Source organism: Microtus oregoni, unplaced genomic scaffold (genome assembly GCF_018167655.1).
Source record: "Microtus oregoni isolate MIOR12 unplaced genomic scaffold, Mior012 000086F_ref0000336, whole genome shotgun sequence".
Lineage (NCBI taxonomy): Eukaryota > Metazoa > Chordata > Mammalia > Rodentia > Cricetidae > Microtus > Microtus oregoni.
The window spans coordinates 4526102-4538155 of record NW_024544552.1 but is presented as its reverse complement, the minus strand read 5'-3'; the positions used below and the strand labels follow the sequence as shown (position 1 = coordinate 4538155).

The 12054-nt window shown below is 49.1% G+C and overlaps 1 protein-coding gene across 2 annotated transcripts in view; it reads left to right on the top strand.

Annotated features, from left to right (window-relative positions):
- Positions 1-11639, top strand: part of LOC121442041 (olfactomedin-like protein 2B) — a 37642-nt gene extending 26003 nt beyond the window's left edge. Inside the window, exons 7-8 of one of the 2 annotated variants that reach the window (XM_041643479.1) lie at positions 9916-10092; positions 10594-11639. In XM_041643479.1, the coding sequence (XP_041499413.1) occupies positions 9916-10092; positions 10594-11195 (779 nt within the window). In that variant the 3' untranslated portion in view covers positions 11196-11639. The remainder of the gene's footprint in view (positions 1-9915; positions 10093-10593) is intronic. The other variant, XM_041643480.1, reaches the window with a different exon arrangement.
- Positions 11640-12054: the final 415 nt, after the last annotated feature.

Here is a 12054-nt window from a genome sequence, read left to right as displayed (position 1 = left end):
GATGCTACACAGATTATTAGAGATGGGTTGATCGGGATATGAGAAATAGCCTGTAAGGGCTAGAGTTAATGGGCCAAGCAGTGTTTAAAAGAATACAGTGTCTGTGTAATTATTTCGAGGCATAAGCTAGCAGGCATGTTAATTGGGGGAAAGTCTCAGAAAAAATGACAGAGAAGGAGCAGGGGACAGGTAGTGTCTTAATTACTTTTCTTTTGCTGTGATAAAACACCATGATCAAGGCAACTTATAAAAGACAGCATTTAACTGGGCTTCTGGTTTCAGAGGGTTAGGATTCATGATGTTGAAGTGAAGGCGTGGTAGCAGGGACAGCTGAGAGCTCACATCCTGGTGTTCATGCAGGAAGCAGAGATAAAAGGAACATTGAAAATGGCAAAAGTTTTTTGAACTCTCAATGCCTGCTCTAGTGACATACTTCCTCCAACAAGGCCACACCTCCTAATCCTTCCCAAACAGTTCCACCAACCGGAGATAAGGAATTTAGACATAAGAGTCAGTGGGGGCCATTCTCATTCAAACCACTACGGGTAGTAAGGTTAGGATCTCAGGGCACAGTCTCAGGCAGGCTCACCAAGAAGGCAGCTCTTAGGTGGCAGAGATAGTGCTGGAGAAGGAGAAAGTGTTTTGTTCTGTTTCTCTCTTTCTCTTTCTTTCTTTCTTTCTTTCTCTCTCTCCCTCTTCCTCTCCCTCTCCTCCCTTCATCTCTCTTCTTTCCTCTCTCTGTATTCCTCTCTTTCTCACTCCTTCCTTCTCTGTCTTTCTCTCTCTCTCTCTCTCTCTCTCTCTCTCTCTCTCTCTTTCTGTGTGTATGTGTATGTCTGTGTCTCTCTCTATGTGAGATGTGTGTATGTGCTTACGGGTGTATGTGGGTGTGTATACATACATGTGTGACAGTCCTAAGTTGACACCAGGCATCTTCCTTGATAGCACTCCATGTTATTTGTTGAGACAGGGCCTCTCACTAAACCTAGAGCTTCGGAGTCTGGTGAGTCTAGCTGGCCAGCTTACCCATGGAATCTGCCTCCCGAATGCTGAGACTACAGGCAACCAACACACTCCCCTGACTTTTAAGTGAGTTCTGGGGACCTGAACCCCAGTCCTCATACTTGTGCTCTCCTAACCATCTCTTCAGCCTTTTCTTTCCTCTCCTCTTCTTTCCATTCCTCTCCTCCTTACCCTTCTCATGCCTTGTCTTCCCCTTCCCTCCTCCCCCTTCCTCTCCTCTCTCTCCTCTTCTGCCCTTCCTTTTTCTTTCCTTCTTTTTCTCTTATTTTTCTTCCCACTGCATGGATAATTGCCATGCTACCCTCAGGTTACCCTGTAACCATAGCCCTAAGATTCTTCACCTTTCCAGATCCCTTGGCCCCATACTCCACCATTCAGTTTCCTGGTGCACTTGGGTGGGAAGGGAAGTTCCTTTAACTCTTTCACCTTCTGACCCCACTGCCCTCTACTGGTAACTGAAAAACTCACTGTGAAGATAGCCTACAGATGAGGTCTACAAACCTTTGATCTTGAGGTCATTGGGTTTGAGCCTGGGAGCCTCTGCTCTCATAGACAAGAGCCAAAGGCAAACTCCCCACTGTTTCCACCCTGGATCCTATCTCCCAATCTCTCCTACCTGCCTTGCCAGGTTTTCCACCAATGGACTTTTAAACCAGGGTAACTACCAATAGGTACTTGTCTGGAGTTCTCTTAGTAGTTCAGCTGGTATGCCCAGAACATCTGTGTCCTGACCCCCATTTACCTGGTGACAGGAGCTGGATATTGGGGACACATTCTCTTGGTGCTCAATATTCTGTTTGCCTGGACTGAGTCTTGTAGACCCTGGCAGGGGATGTTGTTTCAAAGGCACTGGGGTTCCTGCCTCTTCTATCTACCCAGAAAAACAAAAAACAAAACAAAACAACAACAAAAAAAAAACCTTGGACAGTGATGGATACAGTGTATTGTTTGGATGCCAAGAATAGGACAAGAGAGTGGTCCAGGGAAGGAATTATTTTTCCCTTTATTTTTTGATAGTTTCATGCATATATACAATGCATTATGGTTATATTCACCCTCCCTCGTTCTTCTCTCAACCCCATCTTCCTGACTAGTTCCCCTCCCTCAACCATTAGCAGCCAACAGCTCTTCAGGGAAAGGCAGGACCTTGTGGACACCTCCTCTATCCAGGATGGAATGTTGAAGGCTGTGTGTTCATGGTTGCATGGGCCATGCCGTATCTGGATGGCAGTGTTTTATGTCTGTCCTCCCCATCCTCTGGCTCTTCAATTCTTTCTGCTCCTTGGGTAGTCATTTCTCTTCTGCTGACCAGCGCCTCCCACTGGCTGCGGTTAGTGTGGATAAGGTCTTGTTCCTAGGATCCTCTCTGCAAACTCCTGACTTTCTGTGCCTGGCTGAGCAAGAACATGATGTGTTGATATCTCCCAGTCACCAGCTGAATAAAAGTCATTTGGCTGGCAGAGGTACAGGCCACTAGGTTGGTGCTGGCAAGGGTGGACTGCTATTTTGTTTTGTCATTTATTTGGTTTTTTGGGGGTGTGTGGCAGTTTTGATTTTTTTGCACAGTTTAAGATGTGTTTCTTTTATCTGTTCTTTCCCTAAAACAAAACAAAACAAAATTTGGCCTCCGGGTCATAATTTTTTTTTTTTTTTTTTGGCCTCAGCTTCCCAAGTACTAAGATTATTTGTTTAGATTTGTTTTGCTTTTGAGACAGGGTTTTGCCACTGTCCTGGAATGTCCTGAAATTTGCTATGTAGCTCAGGCTGGACTTGAATGACTCAGAGAGATTTTCCTGCCTGTGCCTCCTAAATGCTGGGAATAAAAGTGTCTGCTACCTTGCCTGACCTTCTCATGCGGTTTTAAAGGCAGTGTAGCCTAGGTTAGCCTCAACCTTTACCTTCTGGTCGTCCAGACACTTTTTGACTTTTGGAATTATAGGAGTGCATCACCACACCAGAGTTTATGTAGTGCCCAGGATAGAACCCAGGGCTTCACACATGAGAACTACATCCCCAGCCTCTAAAGGGAATATCTTACCCCAGGTTTCTAGACCTGGTTTTGTGATGGCCTAAGATAGCCAGCACTGTCCTCAAGGAAGCTTAAACCTCAGGAAGTTTCTAGCACAGGTAAATGGGGATTGTTTTTCTGGACACTGTGGTATAGCTCTAAGATGGAGAGAGGGAAGTTCCTGGTAATGTCAAGCGGCAGCCTGGGCTCCGGAGAGACTGAGGACCCAGGAACTCAGTGTCTCTGCTCAGCAGCTCCAGTTGCTGTAGAGAACTAGAATGCTTGCACTAAATGGCCACAGCCCTGCAGATTCCTAGACGTTATCAGTGCCAAGTCCTGATGTGATTCTGTGAAGGGGCCAGTTAGGGGCAGTGGCGGGGGAGGGAAGGACACAAAGGGCAAGCCTATGACAACACCAGCATGCGTTGGTCTGTTTGACTCTATCATGATCTGTAAAGAATGTCTCCCCCACAGAGCACAGAGCCTGAGAAACCCCAGGGCTTGGCCAACCACTCTGGCAGTGCTATGAGAGGCTGGGCCTGCCTTCCTCTCAGGTCAGGGAGGCTGCTGCAGGGACACTCAGGGAGAAGGATGCTGATGTAGCCTGGGACTGTGCTTTTTAGTGCCTCCATGGCCCCAAGACTCTGTACAGTACAGACAGTTTGCTGTCACAGGCTACAGGCAAAAGTCTGGTAACTCTATCCCAACCCTCAACTCACAGAGAAATTGATGGTCTCCTAACACAGGCCCTAAAAATATGTCTATAAAATAAAGTTGTTCCTTAGGTGTATACAGACAAAAGTCTGAGGCCCTCAAGAAGGATAAATCCTCTTGTACTTAAAGCTACACCCCTCAATGCCAGGTCATGGGGATCCAGAATGAGCAAGGCATGGTCATTCCCTTAATGGGGCTGACCAAGGGAGGAGGTTGGCAGCCAGGGTAACAAACGTGTCTGAAGTAAGCATCAGACACGTCAGAGACCACTGTGGTGGGGCTCCCCCAGCGTCACAGGATAGGGAAGAACCCAAAGCAGGATACAGTAAGAGCCAGGCTTGTCAGGGGAGGGAAAGACAACGTGGGTGTTCCAGCACAAACTGACACAGGATAAATTGTTACACATCAATATTAGTTATCTTTCTGTTGCTGTGATAAGACATCATGACCAAAAACAACATAAGGAAGAAAGAGTGGATTTTGGCTTATGGTTCCAGAGGGCCAGAGTCCCTAATGGCATGACAGTATGCAGCAGGAGCAGGGAGCTGGCTGGTCTCATTTTCTCTCCATCCATGGGAAGCAGGGAAGTTTCACAGAAAGTGAGCAATTCTCAAAGCCTGCCGCCAGTGCCATACTTCTTCCAGAAAATCTGAACCTCCTAAAGGTTCCAAAACTTCCCCGAACAATACACTTGCCTCTGGGAGATGCGTTCCTCTCAAATCACCACACCTTAAGGATTTCAAAAGGCAGCTTCAGAACATTAACATGTAGCAAACCCTCCGAGCAAGAACCCTTGTTACCGCACAGGCCAAAGGCTCATCATGACATCCCTGGGCATGGCCCCCATCAGGCAGCCTGGCATAAGCAACTAGAAAAGGGTGAGAGACCTCGGGCCAGCAATCTTAGGACTGAGTTCATTCTGAGGTGTCTTTTCCTAGGTGTGTTCTTACATTTGAATGCCTTTGGGTCATTTGCTGTTCAGTTTCCTGTTCAGCTGCTATTCTGTGGCAATCTGCCACAGAGATTGTCGCACGCTCAGCCTGGCGGGCTCATTTTACTGTCTGCTTGCTGCCTAGAAGCAGCTGAGTCAAGATTTCTGAATAGAGAGAGATGTTAAGAAGTAAGAATGGTTCCTTGAGGTGATGGCACAAGCCTTTAATCCCAACACTCAGGAGGCAGAGGCAGGTGGATCTCTGTGAGTTCAAGGCCAGCCTAGTCTACAAAACAAGTTCCAGGACAGTGACAGTCAGGGATACACAGAGAAACCCTGTCTTAAAAAGACTAATAATAATAATAATAAATAAATAAAAAGAAGATGAAGTAAGAACGGTGATGCTGGAGGGCTGTGATGTATGATGGGGACTTGGGGCTTCCCATGGTAGTTAGAGATGGCCAGTTACTAAGGTCTTAAGCAGATGTATATTATGGGAATTCAGCTCTTACATAAGGTCGTGGGAAGGCAGGCTGGATGGAGGTGAATCAGCAAGAGAGCTGGTGTCACCGGCATGAACCATGCCAGTGGCAATGAGATCTACATGAAGTCTGTGGTGGAGGGAAAGGGCTGGGGGTGAGGAGGAGAGAGAATGGAGGCAACTCACAGACCACTTGACAAAGCATGGGCAGAGGAGATGTCAGGATTCCCCCAGCTTCTGGCTAGGTTAGTGGGTATCGTGCTATGTCAGGAAATCCAGGTGTGAATGAGGGGAGCAAGTGAGGACGCTTTCCAGTAACCGGGAGTGGGGAGGCAGAAGGACACCCCGGGACAGGTGTCAGGTAGGCCATCGCATGCACCATGTTGGAGGCCCAGAGCGGGCTCTGTGTCTTCAGTAGGAGCGGATGGAAGCAAATGAAACACCTGGGAGGGGAATAGGGGGATGAGATGGGGACTGTGCGACAGTGGCCTGGACCACCTCCTGAGATGGGTCGGGGGCACCGCAGATGGCCCTCAGTGTCTGAGTTGAAGAGAGCTTGACTAGACTGGGAGGATGACAACATCCCTGAGCAGCAGTGGCCAGCATGTAAGGCAGCAGGCAGGGAGAGGCCAAGAGCGCGTAGGTATGGTAAAGGGGACGCCCTGTGGGATGAAGGAGTACCTTGCAGAAGTACTCCTTCGAGATGACGGTGGGACAGGGGGCGTAAGTTTGCTGCTCTCATCATCTAGGCTATGACATGCAAGCAAGTATATGTACTGAAGGGGAGGGAGTCTTCCCCTCAGACCCGGGGAGCTTTGTAGTCAGGGCTTTCTGCCTTGAAGGACTGTGGATGAGCAGCTGGTTTAGAAGAGAAAGTGCTCAGTGGATGGTAGTGTCTGCCACCATCATCCATGGTAGCCCTGCTCCGAGGAAGACCAAGAGGGGCACAGGTAGAGCTCTCCTCCCCGAGGGTCCGTGAAGCACCTGCTACCTCTTGCCTTCTCGCTAAGGCCGATGGTCTGTGCCCGTGGGTGGGAGCTTTGAGACTCTCTTAGTGACTTGCTTCATTGCTGTCACAAAATACCTGACAAGAAGCAAACTTAAGGAAAGGAGGGTTTATTCTGGCTCACATTTGAGGACGCAGTCCATCATGGGGAGGTGGGGAGTAATGATGGCCGGATCTTGGGGCAGCTGGTCACATTGTACTGACAGTCAGAAAGCAGGGGGTGATGGATACTGTTTAGCTCACTTCCTCTTTTTTATTTGGCCTAGGGCCCCAGCCCACAGAACAATTCTGCTCACAGTTAAGGTGATGGTCCCAAATCCCTCACGAGCTTGCCCAAGGCTTGTCTTCTCCATGATTATAGTTCCCCTCAAATTGGCCATATTAACAATCGCAAGAACTGACCCAGACTCAGCATGGTGACATGTCTGGGCCTCATGCTCTCCTAACTCCCCAGGATCCTGTCTTCCAATGGTTCTGACGTCACACACATCAGTCCTAACTTCCTGCGTGGATTCCTCCATTCTGTAGGGTTTTCTACAACCCAGGGATATAGGGACATTTGTCCCGATGACCCAGGTATCAGCACTGCAGAGCTGCAGGCTGGGATTCCCATCTTCCTATAGGAGCAGGGACACCTCCTCTTGCTCCAGATGCTGACCTCATCTGTATCCATTCCCACCCTACCCATTTGCCATCAGCCTCCTGGCTAAAAACAACATTTATTCTCTAGCAACTCTGTAGGCTAGAAGTCTCAAATGAGTTTTATAGAACTAAATTCTTGGTGTCAGAAGTCTAGTTCCTTCCAGAGACTCCAGGGGAGAACCTGTGCCTTATTTTTCCAGTGTCCACTTGGTGCCAGCATTCCGTGGCCTGCGGCTACATCAGCCCAGTCTGTGTTTCCATCAACACAACGCTCCTCCTCTTCCGTAGCCCATTTCCTGCTTCCCTGGTATGTGGACAGTTGTGATGGTTTAGAAACCACTTAGATAGCCGGGCGATGGTGGCGCACGCCTTTAATCCCAGCACTCGGGAGGCAGAGGCAGGCGGATCTCTGTGAGTTCGAGCCCAGCCTGGTCTACAGAGCTAGTTCTAGGACAGGATCCAAAGCCACAGAGAAACCCTGTCTCGAAAAACCAAAAAAAAAAAAAAAAAAAAAAAAAAAAAAAAAAAAAAAAAAGAAACCACTTAGATAATCCCTGACAATCTCAAGATTCTTGATCCAGTCACACTAAGTCCTTTTTGCCATAGAAGGTCACGTCCGTGAGCACGAAGGGTAAGAGCATGGACATCTCGGAAGGCCTGTCTTGGTTTATTTCTTTTTAAGTTGCTGTAATAGAGTACTCCAACAAAAGCAGCTTAATGGAAAAGGCGTTTGTTTCAGCTTACACTTCAAGATCCCTTTTATGGAGGGGAAACCAAGGCAGCAAGAGCTCAAAGCAGCTGACGGTCACACATCCGCAGTCAGGAAGCAGAGAGTAATGTCTGCTTGGTGCGGCGCCACCCCCTGGGGGCAGGATGTCCCACTTTGACACAATCACCATAATCCCCCAGTGGCATCCCAGAGGCTCGGCACCCATACTCTGCAAGGGTGACAGTGAACACTAACGGTCACAGGGCAGGCACTCTGCTGGCCCTTTCTTGTCAGGGTGGATTCTCCACGTGCTTTCGCTGTGTGCTGTGAAAAAGTCAAGGCTCTAAGCCATCATGGGGGCAACATAGACATTGGAGTTAGCGGCAGGGCCAAAATGGAGACCATTGGCTCTGAGGCCAGGCATATTGACAGTCCTACCTTAAGGCACTGTCACTGAACATCTCAAGGCTGAGATGGGACCCTACCTACCGATGTTTGGTTATTCCCAGGAAATGAAGAATCCATCTTGGCTTCCAGAGCCGTTGGCAACTTAACGTGTGTCTGGAGCAACTGACAGTAACACCTTTTCTCACTTGGCATTTGTGGGCCTTCAGGGCATGGCTGGCAGAGAATTGGTCAAGGAAGGAGGTATATGAGTTCAGGCTGCCTGGGGATGGCACGAGAGGGCTCACCTCAGTGCGGGGGAGTGTGGCTTCTCCACTGGCAGTCACGGCCCCGCTTAACGCCAGGAAATGAGATATTTTCCATCCGACTGCTGCCAGGCCCGGCTGGAGACTTCTGTTTTATTGTCTTGAACAAATGAGCTCAGGCCTGAGGGAATGAGGCTGGTGGGTGGTTTCTGCTGTTTGTCAAATAGAGACAGCGTCTCTCCCCACTCTGTCAGAGTTGAACCCGATAAACCCCACTCGGAGATGCCTAAAGCCGACCATCTGCAATTCACTGTGAGGCCAGCCTGGAAAACACTGTTCAACCCAGTTCTACCCGATGTCTGCCCCGGAGCCGGGGCCAAGGCACAACTGCCCTTTCCCGCCCTGCTAGCCTTAGGCCTTGCATTTTTCCTGCCTCAGATCACTGGGACACAGATTTCATGCAACAGACTGGAATGGGGTCTCCTGGAACTTAGAGAACCCTGAATCCAAAATTATTTTTGCCTTATCTTATTTTTGTCCCAAGTGGTCAAAGCCAATCATATTTATCACTATCGTTCCCCAGGGCCACTGGTTTTGATGGCAGGTAGGATGGTATCTGCTGATGCCCATGGTTAGGGGGCCCTGAAGAATCCGATTCTTCAGTTATGCTTTTTCCCCAGAGCCCACACACACGGGGTAGACAAGTGCGTGCTCTGGGAGTTGCACGTGACTTTAGTATCATTCAAGCTGATATTCAGTAATGTCACATATCAAGCATTTCACATTTTCAATTTAGTCTAGAGTCCTAAATAGCTCTAGTGACCTGTAAGGACCTTTGCTGGATACTGGGCCATTCCAAGGCCACTTGGAGGGGTCTTGCGGAATTCCTGCTCCACTGAGGAAGACCGGAGATTTAAAAGAGGGAGCCTACAACAAAAGCTGGTGGGGTACCCTGTCCGTCCAACTCCCCAGCAGTAATTCCAGACAGCCTGTTGCTGGTGAGGATATAGATTATGGACTTAATAACAGTTCCCTGCAGACATGATTGTCCACTGTCCAGCCAGAGCCTCCCTGGGCTGCTAGGCACAGATGTGGGCTCCTGGCTATGCCTGTCAGAGTCCTTTCTTTTCACACTTCTCTCTGTTCCCAAGTGTCTGACTATCTGCTGGCGCCTGTGGTGTGCCAGATGCTTGGTGTTCTGAGTTCTGAGAACGCAGTAAAAGCCACAGCCCTTGGTGTGTATGCTCTTGTCGGGGTGGATGTAGAGGCACACCCTGGCCTGGTGATCACCCAGCGGTAGAGTACTTGCCTAGCATGCATGAAACCCTGTGTTCAGTCCCCACTAACTAAAACATATACACTCACACAGGCACAGGCATATCCCATAATAGAGGTATGTTTTTGGTACTGTGGTAGCAGGGATCAACAGAACAGGACAGACTGGCTTTCTGGGAGATGGTATATTATCCAAAAAAAAAAAATGACTTCATTTCTTTGCCTGTTAAAGACTAGGATCACAAAAACAGAGAGGCAGGGTGGCATCACAGTGGCCCACCATGACGACTGTGGGGAGCTTTGTGGGAGTAGAACGTAGACTACACACTGGGAGTACCATCGGATGATGCTGAGACGCCTGGTTCCTCCGGACCATAGAGGCTGCCGAGAGGACAGCTGGAGGGAGCAGCAGAACTGAGGAGCAGGGAAGACATCTTTAGATCACTTTAACCCTTCCGTCATCTCTTCTCCATTAGGAAGGTGCAAGGACACCCTCTCCACAATCACGGGGCCCACCACCCAGAATACATATGGACGGAATGAAGGAGCCTGGATGAAGGACCCCCTAGCCAAGGATGACAGGATTTATGTAACCAACTACTACTATGGCAACACACTGGTGGAGTTCCGAAATCTGGAGAACTTCAAACAAGGTTTGTGGCTCAGCTCTGATGTGGTAGTGCCTCCCAGCCACATTTCCCCTCTTCTCACTGTGGCATAGCGAGGGTACGCAAGAAGCAGAACATCCTCTGTAGACTGGAAAAGGGCATTTCCTGGAAGGGTGCTTGCCTCTTTGGCTCTCTCTCCCTCTCTCTGCCCTCTTGGCTCTGACCCTCACCTTCCCACCTCCTGGGATATGAAAGGCCTTGAGCTAGGATAGAAAACATCCTCTCTTCCCCTTGGCCCTCAACAGTTTACAAATCTCAGTCCAATAGATGAGCATGGGACCCTTGGGACACTCAGCAAGAGGCGAGTGGGATTTGCTGTTGCTGTTTGACAGCTGAGGATGCTGGGTGAGAACAGTCAGCAATATGCCATTCGGCACTCGAGAGCGGTAATACCAAGACCCAGACCCAGGTATACAGACCCCAGTCTATAGCTGGTCCATCCCAGGCAGCACTTCCCTGAAGCTTTCCACCTTCTTGCCACCACAGGTCGCTGGAGCAATTCCTACAAGCTTCCGTACAGCTGGATCGGCACGGGTCACGTGGTGTACAACGGTGCCTTCTACTACAACCGGGCCTTCACCCGAAACATCATCAAGTATGACCTGAAGCAGCGCTATGTAGCTGCCTGGGCCATGCTCCACGACGTGGCCTATGAGGAGGCCACACCCTGGCGGTGGCAGGGCCACTCGGATGTGGACTTTGCTGTGGATGAGAATGGCCTGTGGCTCATTTATCCAGCTCTGGATGATGAAGGCTTCAGCCAGGAGGTCATTGTCCTGAGCAAACTCAACGCCGTGGACCTCAGCACACAGAAGGAGACCACCTGGCGCACTGGGCTCAGGAGGAATTTCTATGGCAACTGCTTTGTCATCTGTGGGGTGCTGTATGCCGTGGACAGCTATAACCAGCGGAACGCCAACATCTCCTATGCTTTTGACACCCACACCAACACGCAGATTGTTCCCAGGCTGCTGTTTGAGAACGAGTATTCCTACACCACCCAGATAGACTACAACCCCAAGGACCGCCTCCTCTATGCCTGGGACAACGGCCACCAGGTCACCTACCACGTCATCTTCGCCTACTGACACGCCTGACCCCACAAACAGAAGCGCAGAGGGGCCACTAGCACCTTGTGTGTGTCTGTGTGCATGTCTGTGTGTGCGAGTGTGCAGGTGGGTGTGTGTTGGTTTAAAATCTATATTATTTTGTATAATATGACAAATGTAAAGTGACAGTTTGGGTATTATTTTTTTATATGGATTGTAGATCAATCCATACGTGTATGTGCTGGTCTCATCCTCTACAGTTTATATTTTTGTGCAAACGAACTTCTCCTTTTGACCAGTAACCTACCTTCCTTCGTGCTCGAACCTCTAACTCCTGAGCGCAAGGTGAAGGGTTTCTTCCTCTGGGTCTTGGAGCCAGACTGTGTCAGGAGCAGGAGTGAAGAGCTCAAGAAAGAAGAGCTAAGTGGCGGGAAATTTTTTAATGTATTAGAGAAGTTCTTAAAACTTGAGAAAAAAATGTCTTTTTTTTTTTTTTTAATAAAGGAGAAGTTTTAAAATCCTTTCCCAGGTCATTTTTGTTTAACAGGGACACATTTCACTAGGTGTCAGCCTCCCGCTTCTGCAGGAGACAGGTCTGCTGTTCCACCAGAAGCGGAAGTGTTCTTTCAGCCTAGTGACGTACACCTGAAATCCCAGGAAGGCCGCAAGTTCAATGCTACGTGGGCTGCGGCAGAGTGAATTCCAGACCAGTTTAGGCAAGTTACCAAGCTTCTGTCTGGAAAAAAAGAGAAGAAGAAAAAGAAAGAGTATTCTATTGCCAAACTGGCCTAAATCCAAGTTGAGGTGCAAGACATTCCCTCTCTCGTCCTTGGCGTAGTGGTGATGTGAGTTCTTTCTCTTCCTCTCCTCTTGTCTCCCCGCCCTCTTCTTCTCCCTC